Source organism: Heterodontus francisci, chromosome 8 (assembly GCF_036365525.1).
Source record: "Heterodontus francisci isolate sHetFra1 chromosome 8, sHetFra1.hap1, whole genome shotgun sequence".
Classification (NCBI taxonomy): Eukaryota; Metazoa; Chordata; class Chondrichthyes; order Heterodontiformes; family Heterodontidae; genus Heterodontus; species Heterodontus francisci.
This window is the reverse complement of record NC_090378.1, coordinates 67,603,860-67,618,821: the sequence shown is the minus strand read 5'-3', so window position 1 is coordinate 67,618,821 and position 14,962 is coordinate 67,603,860. Positions and strand designations below refer to the sequence as shown.

The window sequence follows — 14,962 nt, the reverse complement described above, 5'->3', positions numbered from 1 at the left end:
TGAAAACAGTTTCTATTGATATATTTTAGAATAGAGTTTTCATACAGCTCCAATTGGCCTTCAACTGTTTCTAAAGTACTTCACCTGCTGCATAAACATACGAGTATTAAATATGCAGCGACGGATTTGTACAACCATCCTTGGGACATACAAATAAAGACTATATGACAAAGCACAGTAACAATACGTGAGAAAATATTGAAACAAATGCATTACCGTATATTCCAAGTTATGGACATCTGCATCACTCTCAAAACGTTTCTAGCAAATAAAAATGTAAAAAAAATACTGAATATAATTTTTTGGCACGGACAACAAGATAAAGTACAAGCGCACTGATCATACAATTTATGCACAGTAGATAGGAAACATTGCTAGTTTTGTGGTTTTCACAGCTACCAATTTAACTGACTTTTTAGGATTCCTGAAACAGCTGCCTAGCTACAATGACATATGGCTTACTCAGTAAATCCATGGCACAATATCGTTAGCATATTTTTTTAAATAAAACAATTTACTGCAAGAACAACTACTCAAGATCAATACAAGACAATTTACTTCTGTAATTACAACCGTACTATACCTACCTCCTCAGTTTTAGGCTTGCGCAAAACAAAACCCTTTTTCCACTGACTGCTGTCACAACCCTCATTAGGCTTGCGGATATTAAATTCAGCTTTTGCCCGTTCTTTATCTTGCATGGCTTTCCACTCATCCAGAGTCATTTCCTTTGGACCTTCTTCTTTGACCTCTTCTACCTCGTTTTCCCTAATAGGCAGGAATGTATTAGGCACAGGATGCAACCACCGAACATGAATTAGAATTACAAATTCAGTGATTAACTTGCATAGACCCTTTCTAGAGTACTGACACCTTGAAAATATATTCCATTAATCATGGCAAACCTGTAGCTCCTCATTCTTTAAATATCTGCATTTCCACAAAGATATTCACTTCAAGTAACCAAGCATGGTCTCAGTATCTACTTTTATTTTGAGTAATGTTTTTACAATAACTCATCTTAGCCCAAATATCTTAAATGTACAGAGAAAAATACATTAGCCCCTTATAGAATTAGTTTTACAGCACTTTAGGATCCTACTTGCCCAATTACACCTTTGCCATTTCACCATGTAGTTCTATTCCCAAGCTCTTACCCTAGAGCCTTTTAATATTTTGTTATATATATCTATCCACATTTTAAAAAGTTTATAGATTTGGTTTCTGCCACTGCTTTTGGTCCAACATTTCAACCTTATGTAAAAATTGTCTAATATTTCCTTTCATTTTCCTGGTCTTAAATATATGCCCTCCAATTACTGACTCACTAATCGGTGGAAATAGATTTTCCTAATTTACTCTATTTTGAACATCTGTTCAAAGGAAAAAATCCACCAGATTCTCTAATCCTCTACTCAACAAAAGCCTCTCAAACTGGGTATTACTGCCAATCTCTTCTGCACCCTCTGCAAGGCCTTCACAGCCTTTCTAAAGACACTTGCACACTATCTAACTGCAATCTAACCAATTACTGTATTTTGTTAACACTGCTTCACTTTTTACACTCTTATAAAGCCTAAGGTACTGCATGCTTCGCAATTTACTTTTAAGAACAGCTTCATCAATTTGCCCTCATTTTGTGGGGATTTGTATAAAACCCACAAATCCCTCCATTCTTTTTGATCATTTATTGTAACCTTTGCAATTCCTCCACCCAGAATGCATCACACGTTCCATACTAAATTTCCCAGCATCTATCTGACCAATCTACTCATTTATCTATAATAAAAACAAAATACAGCAGATACTGGAAATCCGAAATAAAAAGAAATGCTGGAAATACTCAGCAGGTCTGGCAGCATCTGTGGAGAGGGGAACAGAGTTAACGTTTCAGCTCAGTGACCTCCAGTTCTGATGAAAGGTCACTGAGCTGAAACTTTAACTCTGCTTCTCTATCCACAGATGCTGCCAGACCTGCTGAGTATTTCCAGCATTTCTTGTTTTTATTATACTCATTTATCTATGCCCTGCTAAAGCCACTTAACAGTCCTCTTCACAATTAAGTACACTCCGCATTTGCTAACTTTGATCCACTGCTGCTATGCCCAAATCTAAATCCCATATGCATATAGGGAAATGCAGTGCACCACTATTTATAACCCCCTCCATTCTGAAGCACCATTAACTGGAACTATTTTTGGTCTTTTGACCAACTTCCTATCCATGCTGTCACATTCCCCCTCACATTTTGTGCCTTAATTTCATCGAGTCCTAACCCTAATGCAGCACCTGATCAAATGCATTTTGAAAATCCAATTGCACATTTCTTTTGTCAATACACTATATTGTATCCTCAATAACTTGCTTTTTATAAATCCATACTGGCTATCCTTATTTCGAAGAATATTAATAGGCCTCTAGAAGCTTACCCATGGACTGGTCCATGGTTACCCGATTTATTTCTTTCTCCCTTTATGAACAAAGGTGTCAATATTGGCATCCCTGCAGTCCTCTAGCACAATTTCCATATCTAAGGATGTCTGAAAGATTGTTAAACGTTTTTACTATTTCCTTTCTGACTTCCTTCAGTACTCCAAGATGCATGCATCTGGACCTGGTGCATTTTTGACCGAGTTCACTGCATCACTTACTTCGTGGAAATATGTCTGAAACACTTCACTGGCCAATTTTCCATTACAATTTGTCTGAGCTAGTTTCTTTGCATCTAATTGAAATTTCTCACTTCAAATCAAGTGCCTTTGTCATTTGGCTACTCCTTTTCCTTTTAAAATCAGATCCAAGAGGGTTATGATCATTGCTCCTTAGAATATCTTCACATAGCCTACTCACTTCACTTAAATCCCTCCAAATAGGTCTGTATCTGTTGCATGGTAGAAACCAATCCTCCTCTTTGCCACTTACATCTACTGGTTTGTTGCTGGGTTATCACCCATTAATATGTTCCTGCATTTTCTTATTTGTCTATATATCTCTCTCTACCTCAGCAGTTAATTATATTTTGTGCCCGAAAGACAGATTCAGCTTTTGCACCATTCCCTGGATCATCCCTCTGTTCCAATGCTGTAATGGACACCACTGCCACCCATCCTCACCATTCCTCTACTCTTAAACGTGCTGAGTATATGAACAGGAATATTCAGCTTCCAATCCGGCAGTAGTGTAAGCCATTCCTCACCATGGTATTATATCATAACCCACCATAGCAAACAATGCATCTAGTTCACCAGTTTTATACTTGGGGCATTTACAGGTATTCAATGCAAAACTTCTGTTCTGTTTTTTTTCCCCCTCATCTTTCCTATGGTTTTGGTTTGGGGGGGGGGGGGGGGGGGGGGGGGGGGGGGCAGCACGCAGGGGAAATTTCTGTGGCAACCCAATTTCAATAATAAATTATTCCAAATAATTAATTTCCCTTAAAATCATTCACAAATTGACGTTAGTCAGTTTTCTGACCTCAAGTTCTCAACACAGTTTGCACAAAACAATGGAGTTAAATTACAGAACCAATGCAATTCGCAAAGCAGGCTGAAATTTTATTTACAGTTTTACATACTTTATACTGAGCCTTTCCGAAGATTTCTGGACAATTAAATTTCTACCAGGTTTTCCCAACTCTTAGATTTCTGCTTATTCCTGAGATTACTATAACAGATTTGTCAAGTAGTTGGAGATTAAGATTTTTAAATGATTATCATCGTATCAGTTCTGAAAACTCACTTGTTCTCAGAGTCAACTACTTGTTGCTCATCTCCCTCAGGCGCCTCTTCAGTAACAGTCGACTGATCAAGTTCACTATAATGATTGGAGGAGAAAAATATATATTTATAGAGGCAGTTTTCAGAGTCAAAAATGAAATTACATTTGAGGCTGAACAAAAAAGGAAATTAAATAAGTGCTCTTGTACTAACCCAAGTTCATCCTTCACGGTTCCCCAGTTGTGAGATCCACTGCCACCCCGTTTGTCCTCTGGTTTCAGGCTACTGGAAGAGAAACTATTCTCTCTATATATCTGCTGTATATGCATAATCACTCAACTCATTAAAAAAAACAAACTTAATAGCATTTCTCCTTGTAATATTAGCACTTTCAAATAATTCACTGCACTGGCCTTAGATACAAGCTAATTTCTGCTAAGTCAAGCATTGAATTATCTTAAATTAACATTCTATCCCGAGTTTAGTTTATTCCGTTAGTTCAAAACTCAACTTGAGTACATAAATAAAGGCTACATAAACACATTTCATCTTTATTTGAACTGGCAAGTTACTGCTCGTATTAGACTTTACATTTCGCAGTAATACCTATTTAGTTTACTGGCAGGATTATAACTGATTTTAAATTAGCATTGGTGGTTAACAAAAAAACCTAAGAATTTTACATTACAATAGCTAATCGTTATATCAACTTACGATCGGTCACTTCCACTATGTCTGTCAAATTCACGTTTTCCACGGGAGTCAAAACCATCACTCCTTCCCAGACCACGACCGCGTCCGCGTCCTCTTCCACGTCCACGCAGTGGTCTGTCACGATCAAGAGGCCTACTATGTTAAAACAATAAATTAGACAGAATACAGGAATGTACTATCCCATGCTACATATACATGCCACAATGGTTGTTACAAACTTGCATGTATCACACCAACTGACCCAAAAACCATAATGATGCAGCTGAACAATTAATTTCCATAAATAAATTACAAGATAAAAAGGTGCAAAGTAATTTCCAAGACAACATAAGCCAATCTGTGCTATAATTAGACTATAATATCTGATCTCCAATGATGTTTTTGGGTGGTCTTGGGTCTACTAATCTGTCCCTTTAATAGCTCTGGGAACGTGATCTTAATCAGGGGATCCTGGCATCAAACAGAAGGTAACCTGCTATTGGAAGTTTCTCTGAAATGCAGTCGCTTGGCTCAGTTATAAAAAAAACGTCCAAGTAAACACACAAAAATGACAACTGGTCCACAACATCCTATTTCAAAGTGCATTAAAAGCTCCTGAGAATGCATCTCGAGTCAACATTTGGGTGCAGCACATGTCTGCAGATGGCTCAATGATGAGTGTTTCCAAATACAGATAGAAAAATGATTTTCTACTGGTCACTGCTTGCAATTACACACCCTGGCCAAAAGATGTGTAATTTTTTTTGACCCAATGGCTTCGATTACACTGTCCAGCTTACTCAATCTAGGTCAGGTTGGGAGGTCTACCTCCCCAAATTTCCTCCTTCCTTTAACCTTGCCTGTCCTGTTCAAATTCAAGCTTCTACTTTGTCAAATTACCAACTCCTTCTGCATAGGCTGACCAGGACCCCCAGTGCTTCCCCCCCCCCCCATTTGACACCTATCAGTCCTGAAAAAAAAAAGTTCTCTACAACATACCTGATTTTCTATTACCCCCTCACTTGTAGACAGAACTAACCCATAACTTTTGATTCCCGCCCGCCCCACCAAAGACCAGATTCCTCATTTGCTCCTCTCCCTCCAGTGAATAATCTTCCCTGTAAGATGCAGAAGTTCCCTAACCCAAACCAGTAACCCAACTCATTGAATTCTGCCACCGGTTGCAAAACAAACTCCCCAAACACCGCCTATAGTTGTCACCCTGCTCTATACCATATTCTCCACCCACCCTGACAGCTTTTTCTGAACTGGAAACCCTTTCAAGACAAACCTTTTATCCTTTACCCCCAAGATATTTATACAGCGCATTTAACACAATAAAGCATCCGAAGGCATTTCACAGGAGCACTGTAAACAAAATATGACACCCAGCCACATAAGGAAACGTCAGCTCAAATGACCAAAGGTTTGGTCAAAGAGTGGTTTAAGGAGTGTCTTAAAAAAAAAAGGACAAAAGCATGATAGAGGGGCAAGGAAGTATAAAGGAGGGAATTCCAGAGCTTAGGGCCTTGGCAGCCAAAGGCATAGCCACCGATGGTGGAGAGATTAAAATGGGGGATGCTCAAGCTGGAATTAGAACAGCACAGATATCTGAAGGTTGTGGGGCTGGAGGAGATTATAGAGATGGGGAAGGGCGAGGCCATGGAGAGATTTGAAAACAAGATGAGCATTTTAAAATCAAGAGGTGTTGCTTGACCAGGAGCCAATGTAGGTCAGCGAGCACAGGGAGGATGGGTAAACAGGACTGGGGCAAGTCAAGACACAGGTAGAAAAATTTTGAATGACGGAGGGTAGCATGTAGAAGAGCAGCCAGGAATGTGGTGGAATAGTCTAAGGGTAAGAAAGGTATGAATGAGGGTTTCACCAGAGGAGCAGAGATAGAAGCAAAGTCAGGCAATGTTGTGGAGATGAAAAGAGGCATTCGTGATGGTGCGAATGTGGACGGAAGCTCATTTCGGGGTGAATAATGACACCAAGATTGCAAATAGACTGGTTTAGTCTCAGACCTGCCAAGGAGAGGGGTGCAGTTGGTAGGTCGGGAACAGAGTTTCAAGCAGGGACTGAAAACAACGCCTTCAGTCCTCCCAATATTTTATTGGAGGAAATTTCTGCTCACAGTACTGGATATCAGTAAATGATCAGACTGCTTATCCACAGTGGAGGAGGCAAGAGAGGTGATGAGGTAGAGCTGGGTGTGGTCAGTATACATGTGAAAACCAACACTACTTTCGGATGATGTCGGAGGAGCAGCACATTGATCAGAAACAGAAGGGGGGGCCAACAACAGACCTGTGGCAGACACCAGAGGCAATGGTGCAGAATGGGAAGAGAAGCTATTGCAATTAGAGCGAGAACAGAGTTGTTATCTCTGGGTTGTTGCCCGTGCCACGTGATAGCAAAGCGAGGAATAGGGAGAAAGGAGTTGAACATGTGGCTGCAGGGATGATGTAGGAGGGAGGGTTTTGGTTTCCTGGATAATTGGGGCTCTTTCTGGGTAGGTGGGACCTCTACAAACAGGATGGTCTTCACCTGAACCCGAGGGGTACCAATATCCTTGGGGGGGGGAGATTTGCTAGTGCTCTTCGGGGGGGGGGGGGGGGGGGGGGGGGGTTTAAACTAATTCAGCAGGGGAATGGGAACCTAAATTGTAGTTCCAGTGTACAGGATGTTGAGAGTAGAGAGGTCAGGGATAAGGTTACAAGGACGCAAGAGGGCACTGGCAAGCAAGAACTTGGTTTAAAGTGTGTCTACTTCAACGTCAGGAGCATCCGGAATAAGGTGGGTGAGCTTGCAGCATGGGCTGGTACCTGGGATCTTGATGTAGTGGCCATTTCGGAGACATGGGTAGAGCAGGGGCAGGAATGGATGTTGCAGGTTCCGGGATTTAGATGTTTCAGTAAGAACAGAGAAGATGGTAAAAGAGGGGGGGGTGTGGCATTGTTAATCAAGGAGAGTATTACAGCGGCAGAAAGGACGTTTGAGGATTCGTCTACTGAGGTAGTATGGGCCGAGGTTAGAAACAGGAGAGGAGAGGTCATCCTGTTGGGAGTCTTCTATAGACCTCAGAATAGTTCCAGAGATGTAGAGGAAAAGATAGCGAAGATGATTCTCGACAGGGGCGAGAGTAACAGGGTAGTTGTTATGGGGGACTTTAACTTTCCAAATATTGAGTGGAAATACTATAGTTCGAGTACTTTAGATGGGTCAGTTTTTGTCCAGTGTATGCAGGAGGGTTTTCTGACACAGTATGTAGACAGGCCAACCAGGGGCAATGCCACATTGGATTTGGTACTGGGTAATGAACCCGGCCAGGTGTTAGATTTAGATGTAGGTGAGCACTTTGGTGATATTGATCACAATTCGGTTTGGTTTACCTTAGCGATGGGCAGGGACAGGTATATACCGCAGGGCAAGAATTATAGCTGGGGGAAAGCAAATGATGATGCAATTAGGCAAGATTTAGGATGCGTAGGATGGGGAAGGAAACTGCAGGGGATGGGCACAATCGAAATGTGGAGCTCATTCAAGGAGCAGCTACTGCGTGTCCTTGATAAGTATGTACCTGTCAGGCAGGGAGGAAGTTGTCGAGCGAGGGAGCCGTGGTTTACTAAAGAAGTTGAAGCGCTTGTCAAGAGGAAGGCGGCGGCTTATATTAGGATGAGACGTGAAGGCTCAGTTAGGGCGCTTGAGAGTTACAAGCTAGCCAGGAAGGATCCAAAGGGAGAGCTAAGAAGAGCAAGGAGAGGACACGAGAAGTCATTGGCGGATAGGATCAAGGAAAACCCTAAGGCTTTCTATAGGTATATCAGGAATAAAAGAATGACTAGAGTTAGATTAGGGCCAATCAAGGATAGTAGTGGGAAGTTGTGTGTGGTATCAGAGGAGATAGGGGAAGCGTTAAATGAATATTTTTTGTCAGTATTTACAGTAGAGAAAGAAAATGTTGTCGAGGAGAATACTGAGATACAGACTACTAGGCTAGATGGAATTGAGGTTCACAAGGAGGTGTTGTTAGCAATTTTGGAAAGTGTGAAAATAGTTAAGTCCCCTGGGCCAGATGGGATTTATCCTAGGATTCTCTGGGAAGCCAGGGAGGAGATTGCAGAGCCTTTGTCCTTGATCTTTATGTCGTCATTGTCGACAGGAATAGTGCCGGAAGACTGGAGGATAGCAAATGTTGTCCCCTTGTTCAAGAAGGGGAGTAGAGACAGCCCTGGTAATTATAGACCTGTGAGCCTTACTTCGGTTGTGGGTAAAATGTTGGAAAAGGTTATAAGAGACAGGATTTATAATCATCTTGAAAAGAATAAGTTCATTAGCGATAGTCAGCACGGTTTTGTGACGGGTAGGTCGTGCCTCACAAACCTTATTGAGTTTTTCGAGAAGGTGACCAAACAGGTGGATGAGGGTAAAGCAGTGGATGTGGCGTATATGGATTTCAGTAAGGCGTTTGATAAGGTTCCCCGCGGTAGGCTATTGCAGAAAATACGGAAGTATGGGGTTGAAGGTGATTTAGAGCTTTGGATCAGAAATTGGCTAGCTGAAAGAAGACAGAGGGTGGTGGTTGATGGCAAATGTTCATCCTGGAGTTTAGTTACTAGTGGTGTACCGCAAGGATCTGTTTTGGGGCCATTGCTGTTTGTCATTTTTATAAATGACCTGGAAGAGGGTGTAGAAGGATGGGTTAGTAAATTTGCGGATGACACGAAGGTCGGTGGAGTTGTGGATAGTGCCGAAGGATGTTGTAGGGTACAGAGGGACATAGATAGGCTGCAGAGCTGGGCTGAGAGATTGCAAATGGAGTTTAATGCGGAAAAGTGTGAGGTGATTCACTTTGGAAGGAGTAACAGGAATGCAGAGTACTGGGCTAATGGGAAGATTCTTGGTAGTGTAGATGAGCGGAGAGATCTTGGTGTCCAGGTACATAAACCCCTGAAAGTTGCTACCCAGGTTAGTAGGGCTGTTAAGAAGGCATATGGTGTGTTAGCTTTTATTAGTAGGGGGATCGAGTTTCGGAGCCACGAGGTCATGCTGCAGCTGTACAAAACTCTGGTGAGACCGCACCTGGAGTATTGCGTGCAGTTCTGGTCACCGCATTATAGGAAGGATGTGGAAGCTTTGGAAAGGGTGCAGAGGAGATTTACTAGGATGTTGCCTGGTATGGAGGGAAGGTCTTACGAGGAAAGGCTGAGGGACTTGAGGTTGTTTTCGTTGGAGAGGAGGAGGAGGAGGAGAGGTGACTTAATAGAGACATAAGATAATCAGAGGGTTAGATAGGGTGGATAATGAGAGTCTTTTTCCTCGGATGAGGATGGCAAACACGAGGGGACATAGCTTTAAGTTGAGGGGTGAAAGATATAGGACAGATGTCAGAGGTAGTTTCTTTACGCAGAGAGTAGTAGGGGCGTGGAACGCTCTGCCTGCAACAGTAGTAGACTCGCCAACTTTAAGGGCATTTAAGTGGTCATTGGATAGACATATGGATGAAAATGGAATAGTGTAGGTCAGATGGTTTCACAGGTCGGCGCAACATCGAGGGCCGAAGGGCCTGTACTGCGCTGTAATGTTCTAATCAACTGATACTCTGGCAACAATTAGATAGGCAAGAATGGAACCAGATGAGAGCAATCCCACCCAGTGGAGAGGCAATGGTCAACCATGTCAAAGGTTGCAAACAGGTCAAGAAGATGACAAGGGATAGTTTACCTTTGACAGTCACAAATTACATCCTATTAAAGTTGTTTTGGTACTGTGACAGAGGCAGAAATCCGACTGGAGGGATTCAAACATGGTGTTCTGGGAAAGATGGGCATCGATTTGGGAAGCGACAATCCAGTCAAGGACCCTCAAAAAGGGTAGCTTTCCACCTAGAACTCGATTTTCATCCCCACCCCCCCAAAAAACTACAATAGTTTACTTTCCACCCCCAATGTGCGCGTGCTGGCCTTTCCCTGTTCTGCTCTCACCCCTGCAAAAAATATGGCGATGGGAGGGGGAAAGGGAGGAGGAGAGAAAGGAGGATGAGGACAGGGATTTTTGTAATGGAGAAGTTTAAAACTTTCAGGTTTAACAGAACAGATGTCGACTTTCTACAAATATAGAAGTACCAGACACCAAAAGCTTTGTGTTGTATCCATTCAATTCCATACAATACACAAATTTTGCTGCCAACATTAAAAAGCTTCAACTATGGCTATAAATCAGGGGTATGGCAGTTTTCTATGTAAATGAAATTATTGTTGACTGGATAAGACCAATTGCATGCGGATTTCCAAAAGTTGTCTTTATTAGCAATGCTGTTAATGATGTGGTTGAGTGCGGCTGTTGGCCAGGGACTTCAAACAATAACCCCTTCTGTCTCAGAGGCAAGAGAGTGCTACCACTGAACTGAGGGGAGAAAAAAAAAGTATCACAACATGGGAGAGGTCCTAACAAAAGATCAGTAAAGATAGTGCGCCAGGCATGGAAGTATTGGGAAGGTAATGATAAAAGGGAGATAAACAGTGGAAAAGGTGCAGTGCACTGACAAACATAGCAATAGTTTTGAATGGCCAGTTCTGAAGAAGGGTCACTGACCTGAAACGTTAACTCTGCTTCTCTCTCCACAGATGGTGCCAGACCAGCTGAGTATTTCCAGTATTTGTTTTTATTTCAGATTTCCAGCATCCACAGTATTTTGCTTTTATTATTGCAATAGTTTTTTTAAACTAGCAGCAGTGGAAATCAAAAGCAGCAAGTGATAGGCAGGACTGAAAAAGGCAACTGCCTGTTGAGTGGCAAGCAGAGAAGAAAAAAGGTGCTTGGGACAGGAGTGCAGGTGGAAGAAAAAAAAAAGTGTTTCTCCAGTATTGAACTGAAGAATTATATGCTAAAATGCATATACAAAGCGACACCTATTCTAAATGCCGGCTTCCCAGAATACTGGTGGGAAAACCCCAAGAATTCCACTTTCACCTATGATAAACCATATTGCCAGTCATTGCTAAGAACTGTTCTTTAAGCACTTACAACTTTTCCAATATTGATCAGATTAAACAGACTGAAAACATCAAATAATTTCAAACTGGTCCACGCCAACAGCTTTTCTGGGGTTACGGCATTGGAGTTCAAAGTTGGGTCAAGGGACGCACAGCAGATAAGGCAATAGATAATTTTATGAAACAGCGCCACCTACCTTGCACATGCAATTGGAAATAAATGCGCATCTTAAACAGGAGACAACTACGACAGAATTCACTGAACAAAGCAATGTAACACTTGCGTATAAGCAATACTAAGATACACATCTTAATTCAAAATATTATTTTTGGATGAAAAATGTCAATTTCACACGAGATCATGAGGACAAATGGAAAATTAAGTTATATTTTCATTCAATTAAAAAGTTAAATGCAATAAACATTTGATAAAATTTGTATCTGTATTGCAGCTACATGACACTTCAGCTTTGCCTCAATAAACAAAACTAATATAAACACCCCTCAACCAAACATCATCCCACCATCTACCCTTTTCAGTGTGCGTGGCATTTTTTAGTATCAATGCCCATGGGACAGGCAAGTACAAGTGTCAGAACCACTCTTCTACATGGTCTACTTTAAATAATTTTGGTTGACATCCAATGACTGCAGAGTAATTTCAGTATAAACCATTTATTGGCTTAATCCTCCATCAGGAGGCATAAAATACTGTTTACACACCAGTTTTCAATATTCAACTCAGACGGTTTTAATGCAAAGCCCGATTCATTGGTCGATGCAATAGACATGCAACAGAAATGCAACAATGGCATAAAACAACAAAACAGGAGCATTAACTTGCTGCCATAACAAACCTAAAGACTGAAGAATGGAGAAAACAAGACTGTTACAGCAGCAGCCAGCTATGTGATGAAATTCAGATCAATGTAGGTAAAATACTGGAGTTTGAAGATTGCGTTCACACAGTACTGTGGGAGTGCACTACTGTTGGCCGTGTTCCTCCTTCAAAGTAAACCAAAACCTAACCCACGTGGTTCAGGTGGACATCAGCTCTTAACAGTATTTCCCTAACTACTAAAAACAAATCAGGTCGTCCAGCTCAATATAGTTTGTGGGATCCTGCTGTATATGTAATAGCTCACGTTGGCCCCAAAGCAAATGCGACAACACTTGTGACAAATTGCTACATATGAAACATTGTGTTTCACCCCAAAAGATATAGGGCACCATATAAATTCAAGTTATTTTCCTAAATAATAAAATTCTCAATGGAGAGAAAAAGATTCCAAATCTTGAAATTCAAGACAGCAGGTTAAATCCACAAGGATAAATGGGGTGCTGTATTTTATATTTAGGGGCACTATTAAAAACAGTAGGTTAGGGAAAGCTAAAGGTCAGGCACATTTGATAATAGTGTGATATTCAGTAGCCTATTCTGGAAACAATAATGGTCATGGAAAAAGTGAAGCATGGATTCGCAGATGTTAGGGATAAGATAGAAGTATATTAAAAGTCCGAGTGTATCAGGCCTGTGTCCTCAGTACCTTGCTCTACGGCAGCGAGGCCTGGACAACGTATGCCAGCCAAGAGCGACGTCTCAATTCATTCCATCTTCACTGCCTTCGGAGAATACTTGGCATCAGGTGGCAGGACTATATCTCCAACACAGAAGTCCTTGAAGCGGCCAACATCCCCAGCTTATACACACTACTGAGTCAGCGGCGCTTGAGATGGCTTGGCCATGTGAGCCGCATGGAAGATGGCAGGATCCCCAAAGACACATTGTACAGCGAGCTCGCCACTGGTATCAGACCCACCGGCCGTCCATGTCTCCGTTATAAAGACGTCTGCAAACGCGACATGAAATCGTGTGACATTGATCACAAGTCGTGGGAGTCAGTTGCCAGCATTCGCCAGAGCTGGCGGGCAGCCATAAAGACAGGGCTAAATTGTGGCGAGTCGAAGAGACTTAGTAGTTGGCAGGAAAAAAGACAGAGGCGAAAGGGGAGAGCCAACTGTGCAACAGCCCCAACAAACAAATTTCTCTGCAGCACCTGTGGAAGAGCCTGTCACTCCAGAATTGGCCTTTATAGCCACTCCAGGCGCTGCTTCACAAACCACTGACCACCTCCAGGCGCGTATCCATTGTCTCTCGAGATAAGGAGGCCCAAAAGATATTAAAATATCAAAAACAAAAGGCAGAGGTTAATTAGGGTAGCAAAGAAATTTATAGAAGCATGCAAAAATTTTTGAATAGGTTTGAGTGTAATGGTGGACAATTTTTGGTGATCGGTGAATCGATGGTAAAGGGGTTTAAATCTATAAACAGTACCACTCCTAGAAGCATAAAGGGAGGTTTTCATGCGACAGATTATTAGAGTACAGAATGCATCAGCATATACTCAAGATAAATCATGCAACATTTAAAAGGGAATTAGAAAAGCAAGAAAAAAATTTGGATTCAGGAAAATGGAAGTAAGTAGATAACTGTAGTCAAATGGCCTTCTTCTGTGCTGAAATTTCTAAGGTTCTGAGCAAAATTAAATTATCTGATCCTATGTTGTCAACTAAATGTATTGTCTCAATCATAAATGCACGCGCAGACACATTTTTTTCTTGTTTCCAATGACAGAAATAGGGAACCAGTTACACTACCCAGATAGATCACTGCAAAGTATCTTCTAAAATACTGAAAAGGTATGCACAGAGTGGTGATTAAACATCAATCGCTGTTGAAACCTTTGTTAGGAGCTCTACTTTTTCAAACCTTTGGAAACCAAATAATGGCAGTGTGCTGCAACAACACTTCAGATGAAGCACAGTGCCAACTATATGCCATTTCCCTTGTTGAGACACAAAACCCTGCACTGATGCAGCACATCAAAATGTACACAACAGGCATAAAATGCACAGCTCTAAAGGAGAAACTGTAGCTATCGCAATTAATTTCTAGGATCCAGAGTAGATCCTAAATTGCAACTATATAGAGAAACTACTTAAGCATACTCACTCGCACAAAGACAACTCATCATACTCTGATTAGAACTGCACGTTAGTGGAATATATTATTTGCTTAACCTCGAAGGTTACTTATCCAGAAGTCATATCCCTTTACTGTTTCTGACTAAAGGCCTCACCTGATGCTATCCAGGTTCTGCTGTAGGCTGATATATGCTGCTTCATTATTGGAGGTGTGATTGAAGCTGGACATTGTAGAGTCATAAAACTAGCTCATCCCTAACCATCTGACAGAGGTTAATATCACTGATGAAAAGAGCTGAAGATGACAAGTCTGATTCTGCTCCCATGAAAAGCTCTTGCTTGTGGCAGTGGTGGTTGCCAATCATTCTTTGCATGATGCATGATTTCCCCCTGGCCCTCCATTAACTTCAGTTTTGTTCAGGCTTCTTGGTTAAATTCTGCCTTGATGCTGGGGACAGCTATTCTCACCCATTCTCTGGTGTTTAGCTCTTCTGTCCATGTGTGGAATAAGGCTGGCCATGGAAGTTTTTTTTTTGCTCTGTTTAAAAACTAAAGGGGAGGGGTCTGTGT

The 14,962-nt window shown here is 41.6% G+C and overlaps 1 protein-coding gene across 4 annotated transcripts in view; it reads right to left on the bottom strand.

Annotated features, from left to right (window-relative positions):
• Window positions 1-14,962, bottom strand: part of LOC137372882 (SERPINE1 mRNA-binding protein 1-like) — a 48,930-nt gene that overhangs the window by 17,977 nt on the left and 15,991 nt on the right. The window contains exons 3-7 of one of the 4 annotated variants that reach the window (XM_068037277.1): window positions 4,431-4,562; window positions 3,930-4,001; window positions 3,739-3,813; window positions 588-768; window positions 217-261 (exon numbers count right to left, since the gene is read on the bottom strand). In XM_068037277.1, coding sequence (XP_067893378.1) covers window positions 217-261; window positions 588-768; window positions 3,739-3,813; window positions 3,930-4,001; window positions 4,431-4,562 — 505 coding nt within the window. Of the gene's footprint in view, window positions 1-216; window positions 262-587; window positions 769-3,738; window positions 3,814-3,929; window positions 4,014-4,430; window positions 4,566-14,962 lie in introns of all 4 variants that reach the window. The other 3 variants (XM_068037275.1, XM_068037274.1, XM_068037276.1) reach the window with 3 other exon arrangements.